This window comes from Cordyceps javanica, chromosome 7, assembly GCF_051103115.1.
Source record: "Cordyceps javanica chromosome 7, complete sequence".
Lineage (NCBI taxonomy): Eukaryota > Fungi > Ascomycota > Sordariomycetes > Hypocreales > Cordycipitaceae > Cordyceps > Cordyceps javanica.
The window spans coordinates 2,640,887-2,661,723 of record NC_139301.1 but is presented as its reverse complement, the minus strand read 5'-3'; the positions used below and the strand labels follow the sequence as shown (position 1 = coordinate 2,661,723).

Below are 20,837 nucleotides of genomic sequence, written 5' to 3'. Positions count from 1 at the left end.
GCCGCTAGTGTCGTGCTATCATGCCGGTTTGGGCAGTGCGGTGCTAGGCGCTGCCCTATGACGTTCGGAGAAGTAAAATTTTTCCTGGGTACCATTTCTCTTTCTGGGTTGCTGTGGTGCCCGTGGGTGCTGCTGAGAACACGAAAAGGGCGCACGCGCAGCCAGGAGGGACAGGGATTGTCGACTGGAACAGAGTTGTGAGGCATTTCTTACGGGAAAGGACCGGCACAGTGCTGACTGCTAGCTGTGATGTACCAGTATGAGAATGGCAAAAAGACAGGGACTGGGATCCAGGTACGCAGGCGAAGGAGTGCGAATTGGGCAAATCGCCAACAATGTCTGCAGTGCGACCACGTTTTTTGAGACATCTTCTTCGGGCCGGCCGGCCGTGTCAGCTTCGCCAGTATCAGTACCGTCCGTACTCAGTCACCATTGCTGTCGTGGTGCCTGAGTTGCAGCCTTCCAGGGACTGACTGGTCGCTCATCACTTGGCCGAGTCGGCACACTGGCGACTGGCAACTGGGAACAAAACAACGCTTGCGGTTGGTTGGTCGGAAGGCGACCCGCCTTGACAGGAGAGTTTCTGCCCTGCTCACGGGGAAATTAAACCGACAAGAATTTTACAGCTCTAGTGGAGCATGGCCGTGGGGGCGTTGGCTTCTTGTTTTAGCAATACGTTCCAGTGCTAACCAGTCAGTACACACCATGACACCGTCCAAGCCGTCGAGTTGCCATTTGCCATTGTTCCGTCGCTCTACCAGCGCCGCTAAAAGGGGCTTGGGGGCTTGGCTTCGCCACTGGGAAAAGACTCAAATCACGATTGCCTACCAGTACTGCTGCTCTTTCACGGGGTGATGAATTGCTCTTGTCCTTGTCTCGGAACGGCGAGTGACAAGGTACTGAGTACGGGGAGAATAATAAGCAACGATTGCAAGGAGAACAAGGATCGTACCGGTAGCCATGGGTCCTGCAGGCGTGTCTCTGCCCCTGGAAGTCAGGAAGTCAGGCTCGGGGCCAGGACCAGGCTAATCAGGCTCAGGCAAATTACCCATGGGCCGTTCTCGATACTTATCAGCCGCCTTCCAGTTATGGATACATGTCGGCAGGCAGGGATCCACCGACAAGACAAAGAAAAAAAGAAGGAAAAATGTAACTCGTATATTGGTGGAGGCTGGAGGGGATCGGCTCACCTAGGCCACCGCACATGCCCACACACCAAGTCATCCTGGCTGGGAGCTCAGAGCTGCACCGCCCAGGAGGCGGACCGGAGGATAGCGTGCCTGCCTGCTCGCCTGCCAGCCTACGGAGTGACCTGTAGGCTGTGAGTGAACTGGGGAGTGGTGTGTGGCTCATGATGTCACGTAATACTAGGGCCGGTGTTGTTTTTTTTTCTTCCTATCAGGTTGGGTGTGTGTGCAATGTCCCATTGTTTCTAATAATATCGCCCCTATTCAGATGAACCGAGCTCTCAGCATATAAGGCGACGTTCCCACCCCCCAAAGAGGTCTGTCTTTTTTTCTCTTCCTTCTCCAACCAACTCACTTCATCTTACATTCGCTTCTTTCAGACACCTTTGTCTACTTACATTCGCTTCTACGCAACAAAACCAAAAAAACCATTCTATTCAAAATGAAGTTCTTCGCTGCCACCGCTGCCCTCGTCGGCCTCGCTGCCGCTCACAACAACGCCACCAGCACCGGCGAGGTTGTCTGGACCACCGAGGTTGTCACTGCCTACACCACCTACTGCCCGGCTCCCACCACGGTCGTCGTGAACAACAAGACTCACACCGTCACCGAGGCCACCACCCTCACCATCACCGACTGCCCCTGCACCATCTCCAAGCCTCACACCGGCACTGGTGTTCCCACCGGCAACCCCCCCAAGCCCACCAGCAACAACCCTGGCAAGCCTACCGGCACCGGTGCCATCCCCACTGGCCCCAAGCCTACCACCACCAACCAGCCTCCCCAGGTTGGCGGCGCTGCCGCTGTCGCCCCCTTCGGCGCCGCTGCTCTCGCTGCCCTGGCCATGCTGTAAATAGCATAGTACTCTTTGCTTCAAAATGAGGACATGTTATGATAGCGGTGGATTTAATACCTTTTTTTTCTTGCATCAATATGCGATTTCTAGCATAGAAATGGTCCTTGGCATTTTGCTTTCCAACCAAAGACACTAATACAAGGGCTTTTCACGATGTACATTCTTTCTTCACGGAGTCTGGAACACACTTATAGACCTGTTTATATTTAATATGATACAAAATGGTTATTTTCTTTCACACAAAGTAATATCATTTTGGTGACTGTTTTTTCTTCTTTGCATTTGCTCCAAACACGAATGGTTCGGAGTTTTTTCTGCCGAGCCTTGTTCGGAGTAGTTCCCTGACCAAGTGGGTGTAATACGAAGCTCCATCCAATGAAGACTCGTGTTTCCAGTTTTACCCTGTGCCTTTATTTTTTTTTCCTTTTTCCCTTGCTGTTCCCCTGCAATGGTGCCTGACTTGTCACGCTGCCTGCCTGTCAGGTGTGTGTGGGCAGTATACGGGTGAGGGGGGGAATTGCACAATTCGCAGGTATATTGATTGCACGCACCGTGATTGCGCCGCGTCTCGTATCACCATATACTTTTTACATACAAGACAACGCAACCGTGTAGGGATCAGAAGAATATTGTGGCTTGCCTAATAACCAGCGCGACAGAGGAGCTGGGAGCTTCCTCCCCCCCTTTCCTCGCTCCCCTGACCCAGCGATAAAGGGAAGCCAGAAAAAACGTGGCTTGCATAAAGGCGTATCACAACCAAGGACAAAAAAACAAAAAAGAAAAACGCCCGGGCGGCAGTCGCCTTTTTTTGGTTTAATCTCAGCCCGTCCCTAATAAATCAAGCAGTTCAAGTAACACGCTCAGGCACCGGCGCGAAACGGAACACACACACACACACACAGCTGATCATCATCAGCCGGCTCCGGGGAATCTCTCTGACAATGCAGGGTGAACGCTCAGATTTGCCAAGAAAGGAAGATGAGCAAAAAGAAAAACAAGAAAAATAAATTGAGTTTGCGCGTCCGTTCCTGTTCCTCTTTGCCCCCCCTGGGTCATTGGCGTCGCTCGGCGACTTTCCCAAAGCGGACGGACAGGATAAGAAAAGAGTAGATACTATCATACCAATGGTCTAATAGATAGCACGCAAGATTGGTGCTGACGTTGGTTGAACGAGGCTGACCAACGCAACACACGTTGTTCCTTGTGTTCCTTGTCTCTCTCTCTCTCTCTCCCCCCCCTCTCTCTTCTTGTTATCTTTCCGAGACGGCGAGGCTTTCCGGGTAGCGCCCAGTGTTTAATTAGTCACGCATTTCAAATAATGCTTTGAAAGCCGCCACCCCCCCTTCCTTCGGGGAGCTTATGTACAACAGCAGCCAGGCACGCGCGCCCGGTTGAAACTGGAGCTAGGCTGCACAACGAGGCTCTGTTGTTTGGTAATGGCTAGTCGTAATGTCGTGACAGGCTGATTATAGATCATCAGTTTGGTAATGACATGTCTAACGCCGGGGAGAGGAGGGGGGTCCTCGCGTCGTAGCCAAGAACGGTTGATGAGTATATAGCCGGATAGAAGAAGGCGGCTCCTGCAGAAAGTGAGGCAAACACCTCATCCTCCATTACAACAGCAAAAAAAACCTCTTCCAACGTCTTGTCAACCGCCTGCCCACCCGCCACCTCCCCAAACATGTCCAAGACCATTGTCGTCCTCGGTGCCACAGGCAACCAGGGCGGTTCCGTCGCCAGCACCTTTCTGCGGAACCCCGAATGGCGCGTGCGCGCCGTCACACGAGACGCCGCGAGCGCCAAGGCGGCGTCGCTCCGGTCCCGCGGCGCCGAGGTGGTCGAGGCGGACCTGGACGACCCGGCGAGCCTGCGGGCGGCCTTTGCGGGCGCGCACGCCGTCTACGCCGTCACGGACCCGCTGGCCATTCTCACGGCCGGGCCTGACAAGAAGAGGTCCGTCGCCGTCACCGTCGCCAAGCCGCTTTCCGCCGGCCAGGAGAAGGACGACGACGACGACCTCATGGCCTGGGCGGGCGCGGTCGAGCTGCAGCAGCTCCGCAACGTGGCCGACGCGGCCGCCGCCGTCGCGCTGCCGACGACGCTGGAGCGCCTCGTGCTGTCGGTCCTGCAGGACACGCGCGCGCTCTCGGGCGGCAAGTACGCGCGGGTGCACCACTTTGAGGCAAAGGCCAGGGCCGAGGCCTACGTCAGGGAGACGCACCCGGACCTCTGGAGCAGGACGAGCAGCTACGTGCCCGGCTGGTTCCTCAGCAACATCCTGCCCGGCGGCATGGGGCAGCCCCAAAAGGTATGTTTAGGGCTTTTTTTTTTGGAAATAGAAGGGATTGGAAGAACCAAGGCAAAAAGCAAAAGAAAAGATGGGCTTTGTGTGTGTGTGTGTGCTGACAGTGGTGAAATGACAACTAGAGCGACGACGGCACGCTGCTCTTCGCCCCGGGCATCAAGCCCACGACCCGAGTTCCCGTCTTCGCCGCCGAGGAGGACTCGGGCCCCATTGTCGAGTCGCTCGTCCGGGAGCCGACGGCCGGCAAGAAGGTGGTGGGCGAGCGCGCGTCCATGACGTTTGCCGAGTTTCTCGACCTCTTTGCCCGCACGACCGGACGCAGGGCCGCCTACGCCGCCTGGCCGACCGACCCGGCCCAGCTCCCCTTCCCCCCGTTCCTGCGCGAGCCGCTGCTGGAGATGACGCGCTTCTGGGACGAGTTTGGCTACCTGGGCGGCGACGCGAGCGTGATATCCCCCAAGGATGTAAGTTTTTTTCATGGCTTGATGAAAAGAGTGTGGGGGAGCTGCGACGGCTGACGATAATCTTTGACGCAGTTGACGTACCCGCCGGTCCTGGAAACGGTTGAACAATACCTCGAGAAGAAAAATTGGGAATAAAGGGCATGGGGAGATGGTAGTATATAGGCGTGTGCATTTGAGTACATTCACGACGTGATGAATACATGACCTTTACAGTTCGTTACCTCTGCATCGTTGCCTCGCTTTAGACGGTAGTACCTAGTCTCACACGTCCTTTGAGCCAAGCAAGTGAGAATACTCGTCGTAGCAAAATGGATATTCGGGTACAGTGTTGTGGTGATTGGAGAGAGAGAATGAGGAACAGGTAGTTGTACATATGTGACTGATGGGATGTTGCGTCTAGACACGCAACTCCATGACGCCCATTGTAAACAGCATTCGTCGTGCCAGGCGCAATGCAGCCGGCACCGGTGTACGCCGTGCGGAACGGAGAGGAGATACGACCGATTGTTCGGGATATTCGTACGGAGCTGGAAGCACTTTCTGGTCACATTTCTGTCCTCTGGCATCGATCGAGACTGGCCTTGCCATATCAAAATAGAACGCTATTATGCTAAATCGAGTGTTTTGTCTAGTTATAAAATACATTTGTTGTCAGTCGCCAGCCCGCCAATGTCGAAAAAGCAAATGACGGCTTCAGGGACAACATCAAGCCAGGCCGGCGGCAATCGCAGCCACGACACAGGGCGCGAGAACCGCACCGACAGTCTGCATCGGTCCGGCGGCGGCGGCGGCGGAGCTGGGGCTCGTCGTCTTGGCCGCGCTGCTGCCTGACGACGACGACGACGCCGACGAGGCGCTCGTGACCTGCGCCGAGCTCGAACCACCGCTGCTGCTGGACGGCGTGTTGGTGCCCGTCAAGGTGATGATGGAGCCTCGCTCGGTCGCTGTCGTGGGAGGAGTAGTAGTAGTAGTCGCACCAGACGAAGACGACGACGACGACGACGTGGCGGCGGCGTGCGTCACGGGCGCGGTCGCGAGCACGACGCTGCTGCCGGCCGGGATGACGCCGTTGCCGAGCGTCTTGGGGTCGACGTAGGACGGCGCGTACGTGTCCGTGCCGGTGTACTGCGGGCAGCCCGGGACCGTCTTCTTGGGCGGCGCGCGGCCGCCGCCGCAGTCGAGGAGCGCGCAGACCTCGCCCGTGTCCGGCACGTACCAGAGGCGGCTGGCGTAGGCCGCCATCTGCGTGGCCTGCACCACCAGGTCCGTGTACGTACAGCCGGCGAGGTCGGTCCGCGCCAGCGCCGACGACGCCAGGGGCAGGGCGACGGCCAGGCTGCGGATGAGAAGCATGATGTTCTGTCAAGAGCGGGCGGGCGTGGCGGGCGGGAGGGCGGGCGTGGCGGCGAAAACCTGATGGGCTGGTGCAAAGTAGGCGAGTGGTTGTAATGTGGTCGGTCGTTGCTAGTGTTGGACGTATGGATAGAAAGAGTGATTGACGGGGATAGACCAAAGCCGACCAAGAGGCGAGTGAAGGAGTTTGAGAGAAAAAGATTGTAAAGTAAAAAAGGAAGATAAACAGGAGAGAGAGAGAGAGAGAGAGTGAGGCGTCGCTTGCTGTAATAGGGGCTGTTGGCAAAAGCCTGATTTATCCGCACTAATATTGCCCAGAAATTCATCTAGGACGGACTTCTTGTTGACTAACTAACTAGCTAGTGGATGGCCCCATAGTAGGCGGCAGCCTGATGTGCAAATATTGTTACAATATTCTAGTAGAGAAGCATCGTAGTATGGCATGTTTCCTTCGTCGTCTTTGGGCCAGCGTAGCAATGTCTGATTGACGTTGTACCGTTGCAAGCATAGTTGCCGTTACCATTACTATTACCGGCGGCTTCGGCCTGTCTTGGTTTTTTTTTTCTAAGAAAAAAATTAGACGAGGAGTGCATTCCGAGCCGGCTTACACTAGTGTCGAGCCGCTGGCTTGCTTTCTCCCTGAAGCAAGACTGCCGATAGAGGCTCTGTGTACGGAGTAGAGACATTCGAATTTACTGTCATGGGCAATGAGAAAACTACGACTCGAAAGTGGACTAAGCAAGACAAAAACAGATATTTCGTCTTTGTAGCGCTCCATCAATATGACATACTCTTCGCCCGTTTTAGATCCATGAACTAATGCCGAATCCCTTGCAAAATTCAAGCCTTGACTATAACTTTGAAGAATAGGCATAGAGACTCGAACATTGAACATTCATTCGAAAGCTCGTATGCCCCAGGATGTGGCGTACGCCATCCATTGTCTGGGCTGAGCATAGTGGCCGCTCTGCTATGGCTCAACAGGATCATTGAATTAATGGCGGTCATTGGCCCGAGGTTTCATTCCCATTGACTTGCCTCCAAGGTGCGCACCCTGAGTAGGATAAAAGTCCCCTTGCCACATCCGAGTTATACCGGTTCAACGACTTTTTGACCGATACCACGACATCGCGTGAGAGCCCAGCCTTGTTCTTAGCGCGCGGGGAAGCATCTCCCGAGCAGCCGATCTGACGTTGTGAGCGTCGTAAGCATGTAGAGAAGCGACGTTTCCAAGGGATGCGCCGTACGTTTGTGGCGCCGCTGCAGCGGGCCTCGAGAGTATATAAAGACTGTCTCGTGCCTTGCTCGTGACGTGAGAAAGTAGCACACCCTTCAACACTCCCCCGACCAATCGTCGCAAAAGGACCCTCAAACACCCCCCGCAGCGATGACGTCCATGCAAGAAATGACGGACAGCTTCCGCGACATCTTCAAGTCGCAACGGCTCGTCTACACGGCTCTCGAGCAGACGGACCGGTGCAGGGACTTTTGGTGGCGGTGCCGCGCGTCCAACCTCGTGAACCGGAGCCTCATCGGCCCGGAGCAGCCCACGCCGCCCTCGCGCGCCGAGTCGGACAAGCAGCTGGAGCAGACCGTCGACGGGGGCCGTAAGCCGTACCTTGCCGTGCTCATCTGCCTGCCCGCACCGACGACGGCGGACGCGGCGGCAGGCGACCAGGGAACGGGTAAGCCTGAGCCGGAGCCGGAGCCGGAGCCCCAGCCGGAGCCGGAACCGGAGCCCGTCGGCTTCCTCGTCCTCAACAAGTCGTTCCCCGAGTGCGCGGCGTACCACCTCGGCTTCCTCGAGGAGCACCAGAACAAGGGCTACGGCCGCGAGGCCATCGGCTGGGCGGCCGACTACGCCTTCCGCTGGTGCAACATGCACCGCCTGAGCATCGGCGCCCTGGCCTACAACGAGCGCGCCCTGCACCTGTACGCCAGCATGGGCTTCGTGCAGGACTCGAGGATGCGCAGCTGCTTCTACATCAACGGCTCGTGGCACGACCTCGTCGAGTTTAGCATGCTGAGGGAGGAGTGGGAGAAGCTACGGGGTGTGTCTGGCGTAAAGGGGGGGTGAGGGTGACAGACGGGTATGCACCGATGAGCGTGAACGAGCTGTACGGCATCACCAAACGAGTTTGTTTTCATGAGATTCATATAATATCTGACATCTTCTACGCTTGTAAATACATGAATGGGCCATCCTTGCTTGCGCCCTTGAATCCGACACGGCGCGTAATATTCACTCTCATGCGCCCGGCCCACGTCAGTCGGAGACAATACTGCCTTTGTGGCAGCCTCCTCGATGTGTTTTGCCACCAAATATACTCCGACATTGCTACCAATATTGTGCCGTGTTAGAACACCGTCTTTCGATCACCAAGTAACTGCAGTTGGACTTTTCGCCGGATCAGACGCGTTGAATCGTGATCCTATTTTTCAATGGTGTGCGTGAGAAAATCCACTGCTTAGCCAAGCCGACCCGTTGAAACTCGTAAATGAATCGACCAGTTTGCCATTGCCGGGTTTGCAAAAGCTGATTGTAAGTTCGTTGTCGATTTGTAGGAACGCTCACGCGACCCTGGTGTGGAAAAAAAGTTGCGGCCTGGTTAGTTGGCGCCGCGTTGTTCAGAAATTTTCTCGAGCGCGGCTGATCGTGAAAACTGCTGCGTTGTTTCCTAGACATCACGCAGCTCTGTGGCGAGACTTCCCATGACTCGTTCTGTCTCCCATACCTCTGCGCCGCAGCGATCAAACCGTCTGAACCACTCTCCAACCATGCAGGCTCTGAGCCGTGTCGGTACAGACTGGACCTTTAATGCTTTGTTGCGTAGCAATATAGCCAAATCCAAAATGAGGCTTGTATAGTGAGACGTTTCGAAATGTCGGAGGTCGTAGAACTGCTTCACGCTGTTAGTAGAAGTTCGACATGGGTTACCATGTCGCTTACATTAAGATGACTTAACAGCTTGACAGCATCGTCGTGTGTGTATCCAACATCGACTTTGAATAAATGAGCCAGGGATTCTCGTAGGTGAATCGTTTGACTGCTGGTTGACTCCCGAGGCAGATCTTTGTGAACCTGAGGGCCATCGTTGCTCTGGGTGCTTTCGATCGGGGCTGGTGTCCGTGTATGACCGGATTCTGCACTCGGCATGGGCTCTGGTCGAGCTCTATTTGCTTCATGACTGGGCTGCGGACCTGTGAGTCGACTTCCAATAGTGTCCTTTGGTAGGTTACGGAGCTCTTGCATGTATTTGACGCAGAATTTTTCGAGATTCTCTCTGACGGCATTGCGAACCAAATGCGGAGCTTTGCACGTGCTTTCTTCATACCACTCATTGTAGAAAGCGATAAAGAGCCGACGTCTCGTCTCCCCAGGGGAAGATACCCAGTGGCAGAGACCATTCTCGGTGCTCTTGGCGAGTACGTAGAAATTGGCCGGGCTGGCGTCAATCATTCGGACAACGACGCAGCGCGGACGTTTCTTGTCCAAAGTGACCCATTCGAGTTGCCCTCGCAGCCCAGTGCTTTCATGATCGGGGAGTGACCTTTGTTCCGGCGATGGGAAGGCAACTTTCATGCATTGAGCTTGTGCAGCCTCTGGAACCAGTTCACCCACGACCACGGCATGTGATCCATAGTCAGAGGGGTGCAGCGTAGTCTCCGCCTCACTGAATGTGACTCCAGCGTCGGTCGGATTATCCCATTGAGCAATGTATTGAGCTTCCAAAGCCCAACCTGGTGGCCAATGGCGCGTGATGCAAATGACCCTGCGTGGAACCCGATCGGGGTCAGTCTCGAAAGCCCAGCGCCTATCAGGATTGAACGCAAAGCCGCGGGAAGACATTATTGCCAATAAACGCGAGAGGCTCTCATTGGCAAGCAAAAGTGTCTTGTCATGGAATCATAGAGCTGTAATTGCCACAACGCGAATAGATTGTCGTAGATGTGCAAGCTGAGCCCTAGGTGAGAGCAGTGTTTATTTTTAGCATTGCTAAAGTGAAGGCGAGCAGACCAAAGTGAAGAATCCAAAACGAGAAGTATGAAATACACATTAACAACTACTCCAAGACCAAGTGCTCATTAACTATAGCTAGACGGGATAATACTATAGGCCTTGTTAACCGTTTGCCTACTAAGGTCTACTCTAATAACCATTTAATAGGGCTTATAATAGAAAAAAGTCTAACTCCTTAGCATATATGGCTATAGCCGAGTGAAAGCTAAGCCCTAGGTAAGAGCAGTATTTATTTTTAGCATTACTAAAGTAAAGGCAAGTAGACTAAAGTAAGGAATTCGAAAACGAGAAGTATAAAATATATATTATTAACTACTATAAGACTAAGGGTTTATTAACTATAGCTAGACGGGGTAATACTATTAGCCTTATTGGCCGTTTGCCTACCATAAACTGGCTCTAACAACTACCACACAGGGCTTAAAAGGAAAATAAGTCCATATCTTTAGCATGTACGGCCATAGCCGAGTGAAAATTCTGGATCCCGTCTGATCTCCGATCGAAAAACACTTGAGCGCCAGATTAGTAGTTGGGTCGGTGACGACCAGCGAACACCGGGTGCTGTACATTTTTTCTTTTCTTTTTTTTTGCTTTTGAAGCCTCCTCATTTTTGTTGGAGGAGATAACAACAAGAATTTTCGTTTGATTGCGAGACGAAACCAGTGATTGCATGGCTACCACCTGTGAAAAGACGCGGGTCCGGAGCTACGCGGTCACGGATGCCTGGCACCTTCATTACGATTTACAAACAAAGTTTCTCACTTTTTTTTTTAGGAAAAAAAAAAGTAGACAAAAGGAAGCTAGCTGCGTAGAAAAGGGTACACTCATGTCCTAGACAGATGAAGCAGAAGCTACCTCGAGAACCAAGACCAACAGCCTCAAGTCCACGAGCAAAACAGTGCCTGATAGAATAACATCCTGGATTCACATTTTCCCAAATTTCTGTAGCCCATTGCCTAGACTTTCTAGACATCGCCAAACTTGTCGTGTTCGTTCCCCTTGTCCGTAGGCCCTTCACCTCCGCTCCCACCGCTGCCTTTGCGCTGCTGTATCCTGCCGAGCTCCCTGGCCTTGATGCACTCGAGCATCCGCCTGACCTCGGTGCCTATCGCGTAGAAGGCGTCCAGGTCGTTTTCCGCGTCGGCCCTGACCAGCTGCTCCCGCATCGCCGTTACAAACTGCGCAAAGTCGCCCGTTGCCCGTGCGCGGTCGAGCGCGGGCACGACGCCAAGGTGCGTCCAGAACGTCAGCTGCTGCCCCCTCTGGGCCGGCGGCTGTGCCGCGCGCACAGCGAGAACCTCCCCCAAGCCCTGCATCAGCGAGTCCAGGATGTCGACGACGGCGGCTGCGGCTGCGGCGGCGGGGTCGCCGCCGCCGCCCTCTCCGTGGTGGATTTGCTCGCAGAGGCTCAGCAGCCGCGGCAGGGCGCTGAGGGCGTCGCGCGTCCGCAGCTTCACGGCATTGGCGCCGTTGGCGACGTCGATGCGGGCCTCGTACTTTTGCACGGCGCGCCGCCGGTCGAGCTGCGCCTTGCGCTCCGCGGCGCGGAGCAGGTCGACGCCAAAGAGGCGCTGCAGGATGCCCGACGCCATCATGGCCTCGGCCTCGGCGGGCTCGAGGCTGCGGAAGAGCGTGCACCACTGCTCAAACAGCCACGCGTGCATAGACGGGTCGGCGGGGCGGCCGCGCAGCTCGGAGCTCCGCACCACCGTTGCCAGGCGCTCGACGAGAGAGGCTGAGATGCTGCCGCCGCCCGTCCGCGCGGCCAGTGGCCCGGTCAGCTACAGATGACTTAGCGTTTCCGGCCGTTGTTGGTGTCGAGGGAGGGAGAGGGGAGGGCAAGGAGCAGGCTATCCACTCACGTCAAGCAGATATGCAGCCGTGTCGGCGTGGCTCGTATCAAAGGTAAACTGGGGGTCAAAGATGCGATCCAGCACTAACCGTGATACTACATCGTCTCGATCGGCCGCTTGCTCCAATGCTATATCGACGGCCGGCATTTCAGTCTGGACGGCGAGCTTCTCCGGGCTATCGGGGAGGACACTGATCAGGCGACGGACGGCGGCGTAAAATCGAGACAAGACGGTAGCCCGGGGAGCAGCTGCGGGCACAACAAAGTCGGAGCGGAAACTTCCATCACTCAGCATCGACTGTTGCTCTTTGGCCAGGGCTAAGTGCGGCGCTGCCGTCACGGTTAACGCTTCTGAATAGGCGAGAGTTGACGTAAACCTTGCTCGGTAACCTACTCGGTATCATTTTCGCAGCTTGATTCGGCATCAAGTTGAAAGCGAGAGTCAAGTGGGATGCTTTGGAGTTCTAATTGCCTCGTTTGATATGTTTTTTTCCCCGCCGCGATGGGCTGCTGTTTGTATTCATCGGTCGAGTGTTGGGCCTCAGAAAAAGAAAGAGAGCCTCCTATTATTTGGGAAGAAAGTCGCAAGGAAGATCGAAAACAAAGTGACAAGCAAACGGCGCATCCACTTGACAGTTCTGTGTTGGTACAACTTGACTCGTACTCGTGTTCAGAAACCATACTGGCCGGTTGTATCTGAGAGAACAAAAGGATCTCGTCGGAATCTGTCTCTCAAAGACGGGCCAAGTTCTGGGTGGATTTCCTTGCATCTCAGAGACTCTTGTCCCATCTGACTGTACGCAGGGAAGATTTTCGGGGTTCTTTTTTTTTCCAAAAAAAAAGAGAAAAATATTCGACGTGTAGAATAGATTAGCGCAGACATTACTACAAAATGGCAGACTTATATAAAAGCCTCGAGCAAACCATTGAATGTTTCGAGCAATGGTTTGCAATGATTGAATGTACGCTCTTGCAGACCAAAGTTTCTGGTCCGTCGAGGGTCTCCGTCGAGGGCATCCGAAGACAAGGATAGAGTGCGAGACAATGGATGTTCAAGTTCCAAGTATACGCGGAACGCACTGCGGATGCACCGCGTCTGGAATTCGAGCATTCTCAACTCGTCGACTACAATCGTACAACCTTTTGCATCAACAGCAGAAATGCAATTTCCCCTCCCATTCTCTCCGTCTTCTTTCACCTAGCTTCGTCTCTATTCAACCAAAACCCTCCACCTCAAAATGCCAAATGCCCAATGTCGCAGAAAATGCATATCTAACCTAGGCAACGCCGTTAAATGCCCCCTTGTCTATTCAACAAAGATCAAGTAAATGTAAAATGCAGCCAGCAAAAACAAAGTAAAGCAGAAAAAAAAGTATGCAAATCTGAGTTTCCAAAAGCAACACGAACGATAACTCATCGTCTCTTCGGCATGAATAAGCTTGGCTTGGCCTTTTTCCGTGGCCCTGTGGGCGGCGGTCTCTGCGCACTGTTAGCAGTTGAAGGAAAAACAATGTGACATGAGATACGTACAGGCCGAGATGGCGGACCAGACGGACCGAGTGGTCCTGAAGCAGACGGCCCAGAAGGAGCCAATGGTAGCGAAGGCAAGGTCGGAAGCGCGCTTGGTTTAGGTGGTGGACGCTCAGGTGGTGCCAGACCCAAAGTAACCATGGCGCTGGGGTCTGTTGGCTGTTTAGGTACGGGCCTGTTAGGCTTCTGACCAAACTTGCCAGCAAGTCCTCCTCCACGAGGCCTGTCGCTAGCGATTCGTTTGGGAACCGGCGGAGTGCCGTCGGGGCTATTCAGCGATCGTTTCTTATCACCCGAAAATGACGATGTCTGAATCACAGGCGGGCGAGGCTGGTGATCGGCCGGCCGAGTTGGCATCCCAGTGCGGTCTTCGCTCGAACTTGAACGTGCGAAAGGTGTAGGCTCGTAAGCGTCGGGCATACTGACATCACCATCCGTTGTGGCTACTGGAGAGACGGTAGCCATGGGACTATCCGCAGGTGTGGGCGCAGCAGAAGTCATGATGCTGCCCGGCTTAGCCTTCTCCAAGGGCTTGCGGAACATGTTGACGACATCACCCTGTGTATAGCGATCTCTCGACTGCGCATCCTCGATGAGCTTCTTCCAGAATTCACCCTGCACAAGCGCGCGAGAGTCACCCAAAATCCACAGCGAGGATTTGGCACGGGTCAAACCGACATTCATACGTCGAATGTCTGTCATGAAACCGATACCTCCGGTGGCACTGGCTCGCACACACGAAAAGATGATGATCTCGCACTCGCGACCCTGGAAGGCATCGGTAGTATTGAATTCAATGATATCGGTGATATCTTCTCCATATCGCGCTTTGAAGCGACTTCGAAGCTCGAATAGCTGAGCCTTGTAGGGAGTGATGATACCAATCTTGCCGACCAAGTTGCACTCGCTATATTCTTTACGGAAGCGGTCGTACATTTGCAGAGCGACATCGAGTTCTCGGGTATTGACAAGCGACTGCCCCTTGCGGCCACGCTCTTGTACACCCTGTACATCAAAGAACCGATACGGCCCGAGCAGAGCACTCTTATGCCAAGGTTGCTGGCGCAGGCCGGCCATATCCTGCCCATCGCGAAGCTGCCCTTCGTAAAACTCTTTGCTGGGAAACAAGCTAATCTCCGGGTGCATTCGGTACTGCATGTCGAGGAGATGGACGGACTTGGGATGATTCTGCTGCATTCGCACAAACAAACTCTGGTCGTAGCCGAATCGAGCGGCTGACTGCGAAAGAACGGTGGGCGGCAGCTGCTTGGGATCTCCGACGAGAATACACTTGCAGCAGCCGTACTTGAGTGGGATCAGAGCACTCAACTCAACACACTGAGCAGCTTCGTCGATAATGACCGTCTCGAATTCGACATCGAGGTTTCGGAACATTTCGTGACCACTGCCACTGAGGGTGGCACAGAGTACGTTGGCGTTGTTGAGAATCTCTTGTTGGATCTGGCGACGCTTCATCTCCACCTCTCGGGCAACTGACTTGCCGCTGTCCTTCTCGGCTTCAATCTGCTTGCCAATATCTCGTTGTTCACGTTTAAGCTCGTCAAATTGTCGTAGAAGCCTATTACGATAATCTTGGTCCTCCTTCTCGTTTGCTTCGTCTAGCTTTGGTCGTAGAATAAGAAGTTCTTCCTTGATTTGACCTGCGCGTTCATGGAGCTTGTCCCTTTCAGCCTTGGCTTTGTCCTTTGTCGAATCACCCTGCATACGAACGCGGACTAGCTCGTCCAAAGTCACATCCTTGACTGCAGCACTGATGGCATCGGTACGACCGAGACGCAGGACGTTAATAGTCTTGGTTTTGCCGCTTGTTGTCTTGATCCCATTCTTCAAACGGGTAACTAGTTCGTCTACAGCTGCGTTACTTGGAGCACAGACGAGCAGTTTCTTGGGCCTTTGGCCAGCAGGCTGGGCTGTCGCACCAGGTCGGACTGGAACACCAACAGGCGTCCCCTTGGCAGGTGCTTGCGCAAGCTGCTCTGACAAGAGAGCACCGACCATGGCAATAATGGTCTTGGTTTTACCCGTACCGGGAGGACCTTGAATGAGGGTAAAGCCGTCGTTTTCCTGCGCACCCAAAACGGACAGAGCTTGACCGCGGTTGAGCTGCCAGTTGCTTTGGTAATTCGCAATCTTCTCGTCTCCATACTTGAGAATGGGCGACGGCTCGGCCTTGAGAATCTCGTCCATGAGATCATAGTACTGTAGCGATTCGAGCGCAGCATACTCTCGCTCAATGGTGGTCATGTTGGTAATCTTGATGCCGTGCATCATGCTGTTGGGCATCAAAGTGGCTGCAAGGGGATTACCACGCGAGGCGACTCGAAAAATGATTTCTACACGCTCCTTTTTGTACGTCAAACGATGCACACGAGCTAAACAGTGGCGGGCGGTGGGGTTGTTGAGCGGACTCTCATCCTCTGAAACCAGGAGGATATCACCTTCACCAATACCTCTCTCTCTGTTCTGAACAACTTCCATGGTGAATGTAATTTCGAGGTAGCTGTCGACACTGGCCCGACTAGCAATCTTAATACCAAACGCCTGAGCCGTTACTTCATCCTTTGCAGTGACAAACGCCCTCCAGGCTTCTGAGGCGAGCAGTGGGAAGAACGTGTCTCTGTAGGATGCCGGATTAGAGTATCGCGTATCAACCTTGCAAGCCTTGGGTCCATTGGGAGGTTCATTTCCGTCGTGGAAAATGTCCCATGCAAGAATGGCATTGTGCAACTTGTCCATGGGGGGGATGAGGCGAGCTCTCATTTCCTTAACCGATCGTTGCTGTCGAACCTTTTTGACAGGGCGCCGCGTCATGTCGCGTAGGGCTTGCAAGCGACGCTTCTCTGCTTCGTCGACCGTCTTTTGTCCGTCGGTACTGATCAGGGCAAGCTGATTGCCTTCATCGGCGTCATCGCTGTCGTCGGATTCTTCGTCGGAACTATTCACCATGATCTCGCTTCGGCCGGCAGGGCCACCAAGAGGCTCACCACGAAGTTGCTTGGCCTTGGCAATGGCCTCTGCATCTCTTTTTGCCTTTTCCGCCTTTTCCCTCATTCTGCTCTCCTTGAGTGCGGAAATAGCCTTCTGATCCGGCACTTTAGCCTTGGCCTTTTGCTTGGCCTCAATGGTCTTGAGAAGCGGGTTGCTCAACGATTTGCTCAAATCCAACACATCCTGCCGGTTCGAGCTAGGCTTGCTAGCTGAAGAGGATGTGCTAGTGGACGGGGATGAAGACCCAGACTTTGACCATGCATCCAGTCTGCTCTGCTTTTTGGTTTTATCTCTGGCAGACTTGGCATCGGCTGCGCTGAGCTGGATGATTTGTACGTCGTCATCAGTGTTGCCGAGGGCTTGCAAAAGTTCGGCACGCTGCTGGTCGCTTAGGTTGGTGGAGCGTAGATACTTGCCCGGCGTCGCTGTAGGCACACATGCATCCACGATGAGCTTTCGAGAGCCAGCATTGATTTCGAGATTATTTTCACGAAGTCGCTTCAAGATCTTGCAAAGAACTCGCACCGTTACATCAACGAGCCACAGATCCTTCAGTCTAATCATGTTTTCCATGCCGCGAAAGTTGTCCTTGGCGGGAGCGAGGATTCTGACCATCATGTCTGCCTCGCTGCGACCAAGAGCCGTCGCAGAGGTGAGAAGACCATCTTCGGCAATCAGAGCTTCCGCGAGCTCCATGATTTCACGACAAAACTCAGTCATGATGGCATTAGGCACGTAATGGGACCAGGTCTCGATGTTGAGACACGATTTGGAAACGAACCGCCATTGTTCGTTCCACCAGCGGAGGACAGTAGCAGCTTGTCTAGAGTCTAGCTGCCCACCGCGCAAAACACCGGAAGAGGCTTCGGCAAGACCACGCAGAATGGATCGGTTCGCGTTTAAAAGAGGCCGAATCGGACCCCAGGGAAAAGGCGGCTTCAGAACTCGATCCAAGGCCCACACGGCCGACGCCAGCGTCTGCTCAGTATGTAGCTGCGCAAGCTGTTCGATGGCAGAGCCACGGGTATCCTCAGCAGTCCATCCCTTGATGACTTCTGCGGCAGACTCTGCCAAGTCGGATTCATCGTGTACTGAGAGCCCGATGATGACCTGAATAGGCACACGTTCAATAAAGAGGCTATTGAGATCCATGACATCCATGTCACCAATGCGTCCTATAATCTTTGCAATAGTGTCGGCAGTCATCTTGAGGGACTCATTGAAAGCTGCGCTAGACTCATCAAGCTTACCTGCCCCTTTGCGGACTCGAATTTGCTCACAGGCACAGATCGGGGCCAAGGCGTGGAGGATGTGCTTGGAAAGTGTGACGCGATCATTAGACGCCTCGTACATTTCAATGATAGCTGTCCAGAACTCCCTCGAGTTCCTTGTAACAGTGGACTGGATCTTGTTGCTACCGTGAATAGCATGGTACTCTTCGTAAAAGAGCTTCATGTCAAGCTTCATGGCGGCTTGTGTCAGTTTGTACGCAGAGTCGGCTACTTTAAATGTGGCCCAGCCCTCAATGCTCTTTTGCTTCTTGGGAGGGTTGATTTGCTGGATGAGGAGATCTTTGTATTTGGTCATCAAGTTGAAGGCAGCATTAATGTATAGCTGGACCGTCGAGGTTGCAGAAGATGTTTCCATGTCCAGAAATGTGTTCAGGGTAAAGGCAAGAGCATCAAAACCAGCTCTCATGCACGCCGCCTGGCCGGGCTCACCAATACTGTCATCCTTGACCAACGTCTCGAAGAGAGTATGCATGAGCACTTCACAGGCATCATAGCGTTGGTCGCGACCAATGGATTTCAGCCAAGGCGCGATCCAGGACGTAGAAAACGGCACCGAGTCTTGGCTGGGGCTGTCCCAGCAGTTTTCAAGCGACTGGCGGAGCAGGCCCTTGTAAATTGGGCTTCCAAAAAGCAGGTCGGCAATCACATTGGGACGAGCTCCGCCAATTACGTCCCAGATGACGTGGGGTGCCTTTTCCAGGAGAAGAGTCAAGATACGAATAGCGACAACCAAGACGCCTTCTGAGCGGCAGAATTGAATGTGGGCAAACAGCAACTCGTAGATGGATTTGCTTACTTCCAAGTTGCGAACATGAGAGGCAATCAAGCTGGCAGGAAGGGTTCGTACGATGTCCTCGAAGCCACACCAGAACTGCTCAATCTCGAGGTACTGTTCAGGGATTGACTGGTTCAAGTCTTTGCGCCAGGTGTCTTCAACGGCATTGGCTAGTCCATCTTGAATGGCCCATTCGAATTGGGGCGCAGTCAGGGAAGAGGTGGTGATGTTCTTCCAGTTCTCGTGGGCCCATTTTCGTCGATCATCGTTTTTGTGGTCAAACAAAAAGTACGTCATGCCGGGCAAGGGATCCTTCGTGCCAAGCTTCAAGTAGTTTTTGCCTTGTAGGCGCATGAAGACGTATTGAAACGTAGCTCGCCGGTCGGGTTGGGCCATATAGGTCATGCAGCAGAGAGCCTCGTAGACTGTAATCAGCACATCGCCGAGCTTGTCGCCGAATTCCGACTTTTTAAATGTAGCACCCGTGTTTTCAATTTTGGCAATGTATTCCTTTGCCCACGTCAGGTTTTCCTCGATTCGGACGTTATCTATTCGTTCGAGCAGAGCTTGAATCTGTGCCGTGGCATCTTCGTCCCAGTGCCTAGAAAAAAAGCCCATCAAGGTTAGTCGTTGCGCGGCCGTGTTTCGATGACCCAAGGTTCCGTCTACGTACTCGAGAAACTTTTGCATCTGCGGTTTGCGTCTCATGTGCCAGTTGAGGACACATTCCGAGCAAGACTTGAGAGAGCTATCAAGTCTGTTGGAGAAATCTTTAAGCCACTTGCCCCCGTCCTTCTCGTCGAAGCCGAATATCAGACTGTTCCAGTATGTAATGTTGATACGACTGTTGCCATCTTCTATACGTTTCTCCTTTTCTTCTCGAGTGATGGCGGAACCGGGCTCATCGAGCGATCGATAGTTTTCGCCATCTTCGTCGCTGATTTTGGGACAGAGCAGATGCGTCTCGTCAGGGATCTTTTGAAACTCGTCGAACCATTTGCCCAGCTGATCACTGATTACGTTGGACATGGCGGGCGATGGATCGACGTCATTGTTTTGCGGAAAAAAAGGTTGCTTTAGAATGGTCGAGCGATGGAGGGTCGAAGTTGTGCTTGTTTGTTCAGGAGCAGACTGACGATTTTGTGTAGTAGGGTGGACTGTGTTGACCTTGGGGGCCTTCTTCTCGGGAGAGAGCACGTGCACGTCCTTTGCCAAGCATCAAATGGAAACAAGCAAAAAATGCAAAGCACTGCAAGCTGACACTCTAAGATCCGCAGAGCGGCTACGGGGAAGAAACGAGGTTGGCGACGGCGCAATGAGCCGTGGATGATGAAAAAGAAAAAGGTGGATGCAGTCATTAACGCGTGAAGCTCTTTTCCAGCCGCGTTTGCTCCTACAGCCAGGCGCCGGTGCACGGGCCACCAGACTGGGGTGGTTCTACACAATGCGAAATTCGAACATATTGCTTATTTGAGGTTGCCTTGATATTCTAGTTGATGGATTTTAATTTTTATGGAATTTAATTTTTAAGACAAAATATCTTGAGGCTTTTCGTTGTTCTCTCTTTTTTTTTCTTTTTTTTTGCCTCGCTTCGCTCGAAAGGAGCCATGATAATATGCTCTCCTCGCCTAGATCTAGAATACATATTAGTTTATCATGACACTATAGCATGTAATGCATCGTCCCCTCTTTTTTTTCTTCTTAGCCTCACTTCGCTCGAAAGCGTCTATTAAATTACATGCTCCCCTTGCTGACGCTCGGAGAGGCTCACACTGTCCATCAAATCGTGTCCCAATACCTATCGGTGTAAAGTATATACTGGCGCTGTGATACCAAACCTTTTCTTCTTCTTTTTCTTTTTCTTCTTCTCTTCTCGCTCTGGCCTTGTTTCTCTCAAACAGGGCTGCTGGGCCATCCGTCACCCCGACCTGGAAGGTAAGGTAACCCAACCGGCCCCCGTTGATTGCATTCAGAAAAGCCTCGAGGCTACAAATACCGCTCATTGTTTCTTCTCAATGCCAAAGTCATCGTCTCCAGCATTCACGACACCACTAGTAAGATCAACGACAGCCAGACGAACAGGCGCTCAACAGAAGACGAGCACGTGCGAACGGCCCAGCTATACAACAGTGCCTTTTTATTTAGGTAGCAAAATGATGGATAGGGCCACCCAAAATAGTCCTCGAGAGTCTC

At 53.3% G+C, this 20,837-nt stretch overlaps 6 protein-coding genes across 6 annotated transcripts; 3 read left to right on the top strand and 3 right to left on the bottom strand.

Annotated features, from left to right (window-relative positions):
- Positions 1–1,629: 1,629 nt before the first annotated feature.
- V2A60_010291 (uncharacterized protein) lies at positions 1,630–2,040 on the top strand (the record flags this gene model as incomplete). Its single annotated transcript, XM_083261549.1, has 1 exon — positions 1,630–2,040. The coding sequence occupies one exon, from the start codon at positions 1,630–1,632 to the stop codon at positions 2,038–2,040; it is 411 nt and encodes a 136-aa protein (XP_083117675.1).
- Positions 2,041–3,724: 1,684 nt separating this feature from the next.
- On the top strand, positions 3,725–4,947 carry V2A60_010290 (uncharacterized protein; the record flags this gene model as incomplete). The annotated part of the gene is made up of 3 exons (XM_083261548.1): positions 3,725–4,351; positions 4,471–4,812; positions 4,885–4,947. 3 exons carry the CDS (start codon positions 3,725–3,727, stop codon positions 4,945–4,947), a joined length of 1,032 nt encoding a protein of 343 aa, XP_083117674.1.
- Positions 4,948–5,517: 570 nt separating this feature from the next.
- V2A60_010289 (uncharacterized protein) lies at positions 5,518–6,165 on the bottom strand (the record flags this gene model as incomplete). Its single annotated transcript, XM_083261547.1, has 1 exon — positions 5,518–6,165. The coding sequence occupies one exon, from the start codon at positions 6,163–6,165 to the stop codon at positions 5,518–5,520; it is 648 nt and encodes a 215-aa protein (XP_083117673.1).
- Positions 6,166–7,552: 1,387 nt separating this feature from the next.
- On the top strand, positions 7,553–8,242 carry V2A60_010288 (GNAT family N-acetyltransferase; the record flags this gene model as incomplete). The annotated part of the gene is made up of 1 exon (XM_083261546.1): positions 7,553–8,242. The coding sequence occupies one exon, from the start codon at positions 7,553–7,555 to the stop codon at positions 8,240–8,242; it is 690 nt and encodes a 229-aa protein (XP_083117672.1).
- Positions 8,243–8,843: 601 nt separating this feature from the next.
- V2A60_010287 (uncharacterized protein) lies at positions 8,844–10,015 on the bottom strand (the record flags this gene model as incomplete). Its single annotated transcript, XM_083261545.1, has 2 exons — positions 8,844–9,065; positions 9,116–10,015. 2 exons carry the CDS (start codon positions 10,013–10,015, stop codon positions 8,844–8,846), a joined length of 1,122 nt encoding a protein of 373 aa, XP_083117671.1.
- A 1,136-nt stretch (positions 10,016–11,151) lies between these two features.
- Positions 11,152–19,673, bottom strand: V2A60_010286 (SEN1 N terminal-domain-containing protein; the record flags this gene model as incomplete). Its single annotated transcript, XM_083261544.1, has 5 exons — positions 11,152–11,967; positions 12,049–12,368; positions 13,446–13,517; positions 13,595–19,245; positions 19,318–19,673. The coding sequence occupies 5 exons, from the start codon at positions 19,671–19,673 to the stop codon at positions 11,152–11,154; spliced, it is 7,215 nt and encodes a 2,404-aa protein (XP_083117670.1).
- Positions 19,674–20,837: the final 1,164 nt, after the last annotated feature.